This window comes from Pelobates fuscus, chromosome 7 (assembly GCF_036172605.1).
Source record: "Pelobates fuscus isolate aPelFus1 chromosome 7, aPelFus1.pri, whole genome shotgun sequence".
NCBI lineage: Eukaryota > Metazoa > Chordata > Amphibia > Anura > Pelobatidae > Pelobates > Pelobates fuscus.
The window spans coordinates 43,570,503-43,584,378 of record NC_086323.1 but is presented as its reverse complement, the minus strand read 5'-3'; the positions used below and the strand labels follow the sequence as shown (position 1 = coordinate 43,584,378).

At 37.1% G+C, this 13,876-nt stretch overlaps 1 protein-coding gene across 2 annotated transcripts in view; it reads left to right on the top strand.

Moving 5' to 3' along the window:
* The window catches only part of DAB1 (DAB adaptor protein 1), a 626,843-nt gene extending 617,201 nt beyond the window's left edge, over positions 1-9,642 (top strand). Inside the window, exons 16-18 of one of the 2 annotated variants that reach the window (XM_063427999.1) lie at positions 1,979-2,106; positions 3,601-3,696; positions 9,314-9,642. In XM_063427999.1, the coding sequence (XP_063284069.1) occupies positions 1,979-2,106; positions 3,601-3,681 (209 nt within the window). In that variant the 3' untranslated portion in view covers positions 3,682-3,696; positions 9,314-9,642. The remainder of the gene's footprint in view (positions 1-1,978; positions 2,107-3,600; positions 3,697-9,313) is intronic. The other variant, XM_063427998.1, reaches the window with a different exon arrangement.
* The last annotated feature ends 4,234 nt before the right edge of the window (positions 9,643-13,876 follow it).

Sequence of the window (13,876 nt, the reverse complement as noted above, 5' to 3'; positions counted from 1 at the left end):
CTACAATGGCTCTTAAAGAGAAACTATCACTTCTCAGGAATTTTAATAATATGCTTTTCTGTCCCTATATTTAATGAATGAAATGAAATGCAGGAATCCACACTACGTTATCCTGCAACTGGGCGCCTCCATCTTATCTCCCTGTCAATCATTGTTATAATGTCTGTCCTTTACACCTGGCAGTCTGCATAGAGAAAGCATACAAAGAAGAGGAGATTATGATGTAATTTGCTGAATCTTTACTATAAATAGTATAAACATGAAAGAAAAAAAGTGCATCACATAAAAAAAAACTTACAAAAGTGTTATTATTTTATTTTCAATGTTATTAGTTATTATTAGATTATCAATGTTTTACTCAATGGCATACATTCCACCTAATAGACAGTTCTCCTTTAATCTCTGGTTTGGAATCCAAAGTGTTTCCCTATTGTCATTTTTGTGAGGACCCTATTGGCAGGAGCAGGCACATGATATTCATCGAACCGGAGGAAACTGTCCACTGTAAGTGAGTTATTGTAGCTGCGGTGATTTCCCCAGTGTTCTAGAGTCCACTTGATAATAGGAAGAGCCTAATTAAGTTTTTTTGCAAAGCGTATATATACTGCTAATTGCATTACAGTTGAATGGCCGCCAAGTTAATTTTCCAATTGAAATATGACAATCCATGTTCATAATTTGGCTCCCTGACAATAAACGGTCAAGAACCACAGACTCAGAATGTGAGCTGGAGAGTCGATTAGGGCCACACAACGACTTCAACCATCCTAATTTTCAGAATAACACATTTCTTAACCTTTATAATCATAGATGAGACACTACTACTGTGGAGAAAACTGCTCACAGATTTTTTTGATTCATTACCCTTGACACAAAAATGTAGACCTATAGTAAATTACACATTGTGCCTAGCTGTGAATTCAGTATGTATATAGTGTCTAAAGGTCCTTAGAATGATTTGATGGGCTCACAACCACTAAAACCATAGTACTAGCTGGATCATCTCCCAAAACTTTAAAAAACAACTTGGTGTCCAGTCGTGATTTTTCTTCTTCTGGCACTATAACTCTGTATGCAATACAGAGAGTGTAGAATATTTTGGTACACTTCATCCCTTGCTATACTGACTGACACCCAACCATTGTCTAATACAGTCGTGGGTCCACTCTCTCATCCATGAGATGATTGATGCAAATATCTAAATAAAGGGCTAGATTGCTATTTGCCAGATTCGCTAAAGAATCAATATTTAGTTACACATAATAATTATTACTGCTATATATTTTCTGTAACCTGTGTAGTGTTGAGGGTGAGAGGGCGTCCCCTTTGTGACCCAAAGGATCAATTAAAGCATTCTTGTGGACAATAGATCAAGAAGAGACTGGCAAACTGACATGGTAACATCTATATTTCCTGTTATCTATGTCAATTCATCAATAATTTTGTATCGGTTTATGCAAGATCATCTTCCACTGTGACCAGCAGCTTTTTGTTTAATTTGCACCGGCCTTTCACTCTTGTGTATTTATGTTTAACCTAATGAAAACAACCTTAGCAATGTTCAAATATTTCTCATTTACCAACTCCCAACACATGATAAATGTATTTGTTTCTTCGTGAAAAATACTTCTGAACGGGTTTAGACAGCAAACAGGCTGCAGAAGAAAATTATTAGTTTCAAACCACTGACTCCAAAAAGAATTTGATGGAGTCTCTTTAACTTCTGGCAGGCAAATCTGTAATATAAAATGAAATATGGATTTCATAGCCGTCTTTGTCCTTTTATGAAACGTCTAACAAATGATTCTTTTATCTCTACCTAAGCGTGTCCTCGAAAAATACAGTTACTTCTCAATGTCATTTTAATACGTGCAGTAAACAGGTTTTTAAAAAATGCTTTCCCATTTTTGCTTGATGTTTACTTTTGAGTACGTGGACGTGCCTTTTTAATTACTGCCAATGTCATCTCTCTACCCAGCGCCAACACCAGCTCCAAGGCAAAGCTCTCCATCAAAATCCTCAGCGTCTCACACAAGTGATCCCAATGCAGATGACATCTTTGAAGAAAGCTTTGAAAGCCCGAGTAAAAATGTAGAACAAGATGCAGTAAGTTACCCTTAGATATTAAAACTTATAATAAAAAAAAACAAATCCCTAGACTATAGAAATACCAGACTGTCACAAATTCAGCTAGTAAACGAAAAAAGTTGTTTTTTTAAGAGCCCCTCTTTCTACTATTAATTGAAGTAGAACTATTTGATGCTTAGCATTTTTTTTGTATGCACAACAGAATATATTAACAAATTTCTGTCTATAATATACTAACGTTTAAAATGTTATCACCCTCAGAAAGATGAAGGAATATATTGACCCTTCTGCTGCACAACATGCCACATTTGGGATAAAAGCCTGCTTCGCCTGCAGCTTATTCTGCCCTATTAGCAACCCCTGGTATTATTACATACCAGTGTCTCCTAAACTCCACTCAATCCCTTTTCCAATCTCCAGGTGATGTAGGGGTCAATAGAGATTAAAACCTGTAGACTCTTAATTGCTGTTATATAAATCCTCGGTATTATATGTTTTTTCTGAATAATAACCATTCTTGAAGGAAAACTAAAGATAAAAAATGTTTCTCGTATAAGAAAGAAATGTTTAAACTATTCACGAGACCTATTTGCTTAAAGTAAGGAAAATTCCACACATTTCTCTCAGCTAATGGTGGAAGCTTTTTTGACTTTTGTAACACAGTTTTTGTTATTTTGCTAAATTTTAATTAGTATAAATTCTTCCATGTGATCAAGAGATGCTCAAGAGCTGAATTGTAGAGGATAACTGCTCCTACTCGCTTCAAATTATTGTTCCTTTAGAGGGCACATCGTTCCAGAGAGTGAAGGCACCAATATATCAAGTCAAACCCTGGTTAGAGGACAGTCACTTAATGTTGAATGTATTCACAAATCGATATGAGAATTAGCCAACAGAGAGGAAAAAAAAGGAGAAGCAATAAAAACACATGTAAACCAAATGGCGCAAAAATAGACCTACTGTACTGCAAAATATATACATAATCTTTATATCATGTATATATTTTGCAGTACACTGACTGACCCATTTTTTACCCCTTTTGGTGTGCCCAAATTATTTCCCCAAATATTTTGTACGGATGATATTCAGATAAGCCGAAACACCACAAGGATGACTAAAGGACTACCAAAGCTAAATTTTATTTTCAGATTAGGTGATTCAACCAAACCTAATCTTTCCACTGTGCACAAGTCTATTGGTCAAATTATTGATATTTATGAAATCAGAGGTACTAACATGTAAAATCACCGTAAATAACCAGAAAAATCCCCGTAATTGTTGGTGAGGAGCATTTGAGTTCTTGGTGACTCTAGACAACCCATGATTTCTCTGCTATTATTTCATCGAAGTATCCATATTAATAAATTCATGAAAATAAGTAGGTTTTACTTAATATATGAGAAACAAATATGTATTTATCTTAGTTTCACTTTACGTCTTTTCTGCGTATTACTAAACTCTTTCTGTCTCTTAACTACTCTGCAAAAAAAGTATTATCTTCTTATATTTTAGCCTGATGCATCTCAGGCCTCATCCTGCACTGACCTAGGTGAGCCAAGTGGTGATACTATATGCCCACAGGTCGGTAGCTAGATAGCACATTTTGGGGTAGGTATCTGTCTCTTTTCTCTTATTCTTACTGTGTCTTTGTTTCTTTGTTGTCTGTTTGTTGAACTTATCACAGTGTGTCTGCTTGTTCCTAGTGTTTGCTCATTTACTTGTTTTCCCACTATAAACAATTCTGTATTTCGTGTGTGGTTTCTATTGTTGCATGATTTTCCAGTTTGTGTGCTTATACTTAATTTGCTCCATTTCAGTATTGCTCCATCTATGTAGACCATTGACCTTTGTGATCTACTGGAAAAACTTGGGCATTTCATCCAGAATATGATCTATGCTGTAAAATGTAAATGTAATAATGTAGTAATTAAGTCAACAAATAGAGATGACATATAGTATTTATATATAACACAACCACAAAAGTGCATATTTACTTTGCTAATACATATATTACCGGTGTAGGTGTTCTAAGGTAATTTTTCAAGTATATCTAACAATGCTGAGTTTTGTAAATATTTGAATCCTATACGGCAATACTTTAGTCTTGGGTTATTATAGAATATTACAATTAAACAGATCTAATTCTACATTTAAGGTATTCCCTACTAATCATACATTCTCACTAGTATAGTATATATGTTTGAGATAATAGCATTATCACTTCTGCAAGCAAAATATTTTTATTAGTGTTCATTTTCTATTTAGAATAATATAATTTAAGTTTGATGTCACCTGCTACAACTGACTTCTGAAGAAGCACGAACAAGGCATTTAGTGCAAATCAAGTTATATTTCCCAGGGTTTAAATTAATCTCTGTCGATGTCAAATTGGCACCATCTTAACATTTCTTGAACTAAAGTAACTGTGGAGAAAGATGTGAGAAGGGTGATGTTGTATTCAAGTGCACTTGTATTGAATATCAATAGCGTTGTTGTTTACTGGGGACCCAAACTGGTCATTACAATTTTGAAAGCGTTACAAAGCGTTAAAAAATTAAAATTTAGAAAAATAAAAAAAATGTAATTACAATTTTGAAAGCCTAATTAAAACATTTACAATTATTATCTTTTTAAACAAAAGCTTCTCACAAAGTAAGTAACTAGTAGGAATGGATCCAGAACCTTAATGTTAGAGGTGCACAGCTATTTTGAGGGAGATTATAAAATGTGGACAAATGTAAACAAACACAGACACACTCACTTACAAACATGCGTATAATGACAAATGTCAACACCTACCTATCATATATTCACCCGCTGACAGACATATTTTAAAATGCAGAGATAGATACACAGATTCTTACAAGCAACATGACTTTATTCAACTTTTGCTATGTCCAAAGGCATACAATTGACACAATGATCCCTGCTTTGTCTTGTGTTTATTTGTATTGAATTGGAATGTCAGTGAAACTCCAACATGGCATATAGTCATTTTTCATAAAACTTCTACAGGTGTATTAAAATTAAAAGTCACACTTCTACTTCAAGAAGATTCATGAGAAATACAGATGTTTAAGAAATATTTCAAATATTTAGACTACAACAGCTGTGAATTTAATTGATTTATGATGTCTGACTGTGTTTTTAGTAATGCTTTGTTAACTTTGCAATCTCTTAGCCATGAGAACAGATTTTCAGATTTTCTAATCCTTTGTGACCAAAAACCAGGAACAGCTGTAAATTATTATTTTTTAAATATTCAATCTCAGATACTATTTTGAGTGATGTGATTCTTTTTCAATCTATGCGGAATTTAGCAGTAATATAATTTGAAATGTTACCACTTGAAAGCAGATATAAATTAAAATATTTTTCTATAAAATGTTTGGGACTACCTTAGACAAACAGATAAAATGTTTAATGGTATCCTATGCAGTGAAATGTGGGTTTTATATATTCAACATCGACTAAAAGCATTTAATTCATGCAGAAGCTTTGAAATTTACCTACACAAAATTTCTTCAAATAGGTGTAAAAACAACACATGGACATATAGAAGTTTGTACACATTTTGTAGACTTTTTAGTCCCATCTCTATCAAAGTTGGATTAAGTTAAACCACAACCTTGAATTACTTTTCATTGCTCCCACACAGATCCTCACTCTGCCAAAGGACAATTTGCCAGTCAACCATGTGCAATGTGAAAGAGACTGCAATGCTCAAGGCTGCATGAATAGCATATTGCAGGGAGTAACGAGGACTTGCCGCATCCATATATGTAGTTCATTAATCAGGCCACTTGCAGCAAAGTGTGACTTTGTCTCACAAGTTAAATTCGATCTTTCCCTTAAATTAAAAGAGAAATATGAAAACAAATGTCAACAAAACAGTGAATTGTAGAAATTTACAGAGGAGTGTCAAAATGTAGTTAACAGAAAAGGTTAACCATGGCACTGTAGATGTGGCAAAACACATAGTAGACCAACGGACACAGATACAGGGATTGCAGACAAAAAATTAAACTGTATACAGAAGGATGCTAAAAAGGTTTAGGTCAGGGGTAGTCAATCTGCTTCCTATAGTCCACTAGTGGGCGGTTTGGGATTTCAGGTGGGCGGTAGTGGGCAATTAGTTCCAGCAGTGGGAGGGAAGGGCCTGGGAGGTGTGTTTTCGTGTGAGCAGTCTGGTCTGAGTATTGCCGCACGTTACCATGGCAATGCTCCGTTACAGTGCTGTGCTCGCAGAAGGACAAAAGAGTCAGCCTGCAGCTCAAGGAGCTGCAGGCTACAGTGAACATGCCACCACTGGACCACCACAGCTCCCTGGTTAAAGGTAAGAAGAAGGGAGAGGGAGACATTAAGATACATTAAGATAGATTTTCACATCTCACCCACCTACACACAGCATAGACCCTATGCACCACACACAAACACACACTACACCCCTCACATACACACACTGCCTCCTCGCACACATTACCACCCCCATATACACAGACTGACCTTCACACACACACACAGACTGCCCCCTCACACACCCACACAGACTTCCTCTCACACATACTGAACCTCAAACACACAGACTGCCCCCTCACACACACATATACACACACACACTGCCCCCTCACACGCACCACCCCCTGACACACACTGCACCCCTCACACACTACCTCACACTGCCCCCTCACACACACTGCACCCTTCATACACACAGCACACTTCACACACACACACTGCCCCCTCACACACACACTGCCACCTCACACACACAGCCACTCTCTCACACACACAGCCACTCTCTCACACACACAGCATCCTTCACACACACAGCACCCTTCACATACACTGCCCCCTCACACACACTGAACCTCTCACACACAAACACTAAACCCTTTACATGCAAACACACACACACACAGATACAGCACTCTTCACACACACACACACACACACACACACACAGCACCTGACAGACACACATAGAAAATAAAGGAAAAAAAAATAGAAATATTTAAGTACATATTTTAAAAAAAAAGCTAAAAAACCCTACTTTCTAAAAAAATTTTTTAAAAAGAAATAAATAAAATTGCGCTATAATATTAGTTATGTGGCACTAGTGTGCGGTAAGGAAATTTTACCATCAACAAAGATACAAAAGTGGGCGGTAGGTATTAAAAGGTTGACCACCGCTGGTTTAGGTGGTGGAAGAAGATATAAGAGGTTGCTGAAAGGCTAAGAGTGGGGACATATATATAATAAGGATAACACATCTGGGAGATTGATTGATATAAAATGTTATATACTGGTAAATATTGATATTTTTCATGGGGAAAGACAATTAATTTTATTTGAGCAATAGTTTATAAACAAATATAATTTCTTGAAGCTTTGGAATATTTTGTCGCACTAAGATGTTGTTTAGCTTTCAAAAAGAACCAGCTCTTTTAATTGCAGCTTTGATCCAAAATAACAAAGCTAAAAAATACCAGCTTGAAGTTTCGCAAATTGATGCCACAACACACTTTTGCTGAATAAAAATTTTAGAGTTTGGACCATTTCAAAGAGACTATTTGTTGAAAGTATCCGCACTGATGTGTTTATATTTGGATAACACATAACACTTTGCTGCATACACAATACATTATAAACAATTCCCTTATTTTAGTAATCTCATAAAATGCAGATAGTGCTATGATCATTTCAAGGGACACTAAAGTAAAATCAGGTACAACCCAAGAGGATAGGAGACTGCTAACGCCCTAGACGCCCTAGACCAGGGGTAGGCAACCTACGGCACTAGTGCCATGCACGGCACTCGAGGTGCCATTGCACGGCACTCAAGGCTGCTAGAGCCAAACAGGCTCTGGCCTATCAGGAGTCCCAGTAAAACTTCAGATATCTGCAAATTTGAAGGGGTGGTGAAGGACAATCCTCAATTTATGCATTGCAGCACATAGGAAGTGATCTCAGAGCACTTCATTCCAGCACTTGTGAATGGGAATCCACACAGTATTAGAGCAGCTCGCAGTTGTTGTTGCAGCTCCTGTCCTTGACCAGTACCTGGTCGGCTTGGTCTCCCACACTGTTAGATATACACAGAAATGCAGAATAACCCTCCCCTCATACAAATAATACGGACAGCCCACACACAAACATACACACAATCCGCACAAACGCAGCACCACTAACAATCCACATACATGCACACAACCCCACATGCAGCCTCTCACATGCAATACCCCAAACAGCCCCCACACACTACCAAACACACGTGACATATCCATCCACACACACAATTCACAAGCAGCCCCCATACACAGCCCACATTCATATGTATCATACACAATACCATAAACTACTCATGAACATATACAATATAATAGCTCATATACGCACAAATACAACAATACAAAGCAATTACAGTAAAAATAACACAAGCAGAATATGGCAGCATACACACCTCAATTTAAAAAAAATAGGACCGGCACGCTACGGGAAATCACAATCCTATATCGGCACAGTGCTGCTAAAAGGTTGCCTACCCCTGCCCTAGACTATAACATTGTACCTGCATTTAGTGTCTCTGAAGGTAGAAGAACCATTGGGCAAGCCTGTTTAAGATGGTATCTCTGATTTACAGAGCGCTTTCTAACATATACACAAACACATATGCAATGGCTCTTAAAGTGAATCTGTCATTTGTGAGCATTTTATAACGATAATTTCGTTTAAGATTTCGTTTACTAACAGATCAAAATGCATCATTTTTAGAAGTTCGGTAACGCTGAAATTCCAACATAATCAAAAGACAAGTATGGACTACTTTACTTAGGTGTCAATCCAAGGTTGGCTAAAGTTGACAAAAGTCTTCCACTTTTCTCAATTCCCAGCAGTCATCACTAGAGGTGGCACTTGGAAAAGGCATTTTACCATGCATTATTTTAGTATTCTATGGAGAATCCTGCAGTTTTGCAGGATCATACATTGTGTTGTTTGTACAGGCAAGTGCACAGTGACAAGAGCTCCTTGCAAATAAAACACCAGGGCATGTTGATAAAAGCACTTCTTGAGCACTCTATCAAACCGCCATGTTTGGAAAATATTACAAAGTACAGTTATAGTTAGGATTGTCTCCTACTCAATTTTCTGTTTTAAAAATAAACAAATTGATGCTTTTATGATGTGACATTCAAAAATATTTTGTGTTCCGTTTTGTCCTCAGATCCGTTCAGGTGAACCAATATATGCTCAGATCAAAAGACCTAAGAAATAGCACTATAGATTTTCTAGTGCATCAAGACTGGACCGAACATCTGGCTGGCTAATGGCACTTGCAACATTCTTTCAACTGTCCGTGGCAATGGGTTTTACCAGTGTACTGAGTGAAAGAGATTTAAGGATGAATCGGTGCAAACAGGTTCTCTAACAAAGAAAAACCAGACAGCTTCACTGAGGAAGTTGATTTTTTTGATTTATTCAGAAACGTTGTTTTCATCACTATACTTCTTGAAAGAAGTCAATCAAGTTTAATCACTACTTTTTTTTTTCTTTTTAGCAAAAATAAATGTTAAAAAAATACTAAAACTTTATGTAGGACATCATCTAGGTGTCATATGGGACCTTAATATGGGACTGTTCACCTTCGACACCTCCTGCAGTTCTTCTCCCCAAAAGATAGGGGAACACTGAAAGCCAATTCTTTTTATTTTGTATCTTTTCACATTCACATTTTTTTCTGAAAAAAAAATCAAACTTTGACAAGGCTGGGTAGAATAGAAAATAAAATGATATAATTTTTATATTGCTGCCTCTTCGGCCTTGAAGGAACTGACAGAGAAATTTATGAACTTTTGCGATCTACATGGATGTAGACCAGAATATCTACAGAGCAAATGAAACAACGAAATTACCAGATGGTTGGTACGAAAGGTTTTTCCAGACAGTAAAAAAATTTGGAGGTATTTTTCCTCCTCTTGTATCACGCTGCTGTAAAACTATGCAGACAAGCATTTCAATCTACTTGTGCCATTTTTGAAGACAAACTTTTTGCCTAATAAATTCTGGAACAATTCTGAATCTTGGATTTAGAGAAAAAAAAACGAGACTATGTCCTGAGACTGTAGAGGCATGAATTTTTTTTTTTTCTTACAACATACAGAATATGTGATTAAAATTACTTATCTCTGTCTCTTTTGTATATTAACGGGGGAAAAAAAGAAAAAGAAAAGAAATTTGGATTTTTATTTTATAATCGTAACATTAAACTCTTCAAATGGAAAAGGCTTTAAGTAATTAACATAAAATGACAGATTTTGTAAATAGAACTATTATGACAAATGTTTTCATATTGCCATTACACTGTAGAAAAAGATAGAAACTTTCCGTGGTTGAATGGTGTCATATTAAGGTTGCATACATCACGGTTTTCAAGTGCAGAGTAATTAGCTTGTCAGAAACTAATAAAATGAATGGGGATCATTGTATAATGATTGTATTTGTTTGTGAGACATAACACAGTATGCATTAGCCCACACAAACCCATATTACTTTGCTTTTGTGAGTTAAGTACTCTTAGCAGGAGAGCTAACACCACACCCCCTAACCCCCCACCCCATCTTCTATTAATAATTGTATTGATTTATACCCTACAGTACCCTACAGTAGTGACATAAACCAAGCATATTGAACAACCAGTCTGCCATATGTTAACTGATTGCAACGTTCATGTTCGACAGCAAGCCTGGGTTTAGGAGCTTTGCCCTTTGGAAATCTGGTGTAGCTTTTAAGACCATATGTTTCAGGGTTTAAGAATGCTAAGAAATGCAATACCTATGTTAAAAGAGTTGGCTATCAAATTCTACTATTAGACTCCCGAGTAATAATATATAATTTTGTCTGAAAACTGTATGGGACTGGGATTACTATGGGCTGCCCGCCCATCCAAATGTTCTACACTGATGGCAGCAGGACAAACCAAAGCAAATAAGTAGCATTTGAGATTTAGTTTACTATAAAATCAAAGTACATTATTTGTCTAAGTTCGGTAACACTGGCAAATCTAGGGTGGGTCAAACTTCAGAGGAGGATTTGACAGGTAAATAACTCGTTTGTTAGTGTAACGGAACTCGGTACTCAGCCTGAGTATCCCCGTTAATATCCCTCCTTTTCCAGCAGAACACCTTCAGTGATTATAACAGGTCATTGCAACTCACACACCAACATCAGCCAAGACTTGAAGAATGGTGAAGACAAAAGACACTTTATCTGGTTCAACTAAACACATTAATACACAGACCCCCAGCATGGGGTTCTTAGCAGAACAATGGCAACCCCACCCAGGCGTCTCTGTGTCTATGGAAAACAGTGGTAGTCCGCATGTTAGTGACTCCTCAAACCCTACTCTAAATTTTTGCCCACCCTGGGCAATTTCTATCATCCTAAAACAGTCATGATATAATTATAATACGAGGTGTAGTCCAAAGTAAAGACTGGTGGAAATGTATGTGGCTTTGCTGTGTATGTCCACTTTTTACCCCCCAAAATATGTCAATAAAATTAGGATGGCATTTCAACTCTAATGAGGCAGGAAATTACTTTTTAACTCTAGCAATGACCTGTTCAGACTTTGCAAAAATTCCTGCCACCAGCAAATATATTGTTTATCTAATTTCCATTTTATGTGTGACTAAATGTGCAAGCCAATAGATTTCCATGGTTTGGTTGCAAATAATCCAGATACATGTGAAAATGTTAACCTTTATTGATTTATTTATCTTCTATCATCAGCCATTTCTCATATACTAGCTCAAAATTATTTATTGCAAGAAATGCAGATAATGCAGTCAGCACTAGCACATTATCACACACATACGCATACACGCGCAGATATAGAAACATTAGAATTAAGCCTTTGTTTTCTTAAAACCAGAATAACTATATAACTATACCTCCTTCAATGTAACTTTCCTGAGAAAGTAGAATTGTTGACACCTGCTACTATGTCGATGTCCTATCCTAATATATTTAGGTACATGCTTCCTTAACAACTTTTGGACCATTTTACTCAGCTTCCCACTTGTGTTTTAATCAGTTTCTCAAGACTAAGTCTCCTAATTGTGGTACCAGTTTTTAAATCTCACTGCAACAAAAAGTCATGCCATATTTGCTGGGGCCCAAGAATATTACCTTCCCCCCTCCCACCCCCCTTTGTTATCGATCTTTTCCCTGAATGGAAGACTCTGGTCTGGTGGCTGCAATGTGAGGTGTATGCTCTCTAAGGTGCCCAGCCCTCTTTCTCACTTAATTATGTCATGAGAACCATGGCATACCTGCCATCAGTCTGTATCAGTATCATTCTGCTACAGTGTAGGTCTTAATACTAGCAGTGAGAATTAGGTGTGCACAGAGGAAATGCACTAACCTTATACTGCCCCTCAGTGGACACAAGCAGAACAATGGGATTTCATTCACTTTGAATATTTTAATGTTTCTCACGTGTGAAAATACAATTTAAAAAAACACTGCTGGGATCACTGAGGGGACAGGGTCCAGGTAAGTTGCCCCTGTTACCCCTTTGAAAGAGAGGCCTAGTCCATTCTAGTCTAATTTCTAAACATTTGACGAAATGGTGTGACAGAAAGCTCATCTGTGATATAAGGTAAGTCACTACATCTACCTATATGTATATAGTGGAAGTGCACTCAACCCTTCGTCCTGGAATCCTGGGTGCTATACTGGATAAGTCCCAATACCAGAAGGGACCAAATATAGAATTTGAATATAGAAAAAAATCCAGGCACTTCAACAAATTCCAAAAATAGGCAGTTTTATTGGACCCAGGAACCAGCTAGCAATGTTTCGGCCCTAAGGGATCGAAACATTGCTTGCTGGTTCTTGGGTCCAATAAAACTGCCTATTTTTGGAATTCGTTGAAGTGCTTCGATTTTTTTTATATTTTTTCTCTATTCAAATACTACATCTACCTATTTGAAGACCTATGTACTCCAAGTATGTATCTACATATTAAAGAAAACATATTTATAGCAAAGGTGAAAAGGAATATAAACAGGTTGCCTAAAACCACAGAGAGTCCAAAAACCTTGGATTTTGGCAATATGTCAGATAACCACACTGAAAACCTTGTTTTTGCTGTTGCCAAAAAAAACTTATTTTGTGTTAAGTAGAGCTTGTTGACCAATCCTCGGGCACAGACATCCCTTTTGACCTTATGGGTCTCTTCAGCGTGGTGCTGATTTTTCAATTAGCAGTGGGAATCTTATGCATAGCGTGGAGTTGGTAATTAATTAAATGTTGGTGAAAAAAAGACTGACAGAAAGCTCAACACTGATTTAAAAAACATCTCAAACTCATGCATATAATAGACTGCTAGAGATGTCCCGAACGGTTCGCTGGCGAATAGTTCCTGGTGAACATAGCTTGTTCGCGTTCGCCACGGATGGCGAACATATGCGATGTTCGGTCCGCCCCCTATTCATCTTCATTGAGTAAACTTTGACCCTGTACCTCACAGTCAGCAGGCACATTCCAGCCAATCAGCAGCAGACCCTCCCTCCTAGACCCTCCTACCTCCTGGACAGCATCCATTTTAGATTCATTCGGAAGCTGCATTCTTTTTTTTTCTTTTCTTTTTTCTTATAATTTTTTTTTTGTAGACAGAAGTGTGTTATATTTGAGCATGCTAGGCTGAACGTGCGTATATCATGGCTAGTTGCACTGAGGGTATGAGTATATAGCAGTACATTGTTGTGAAAGATGGCTGTCATGT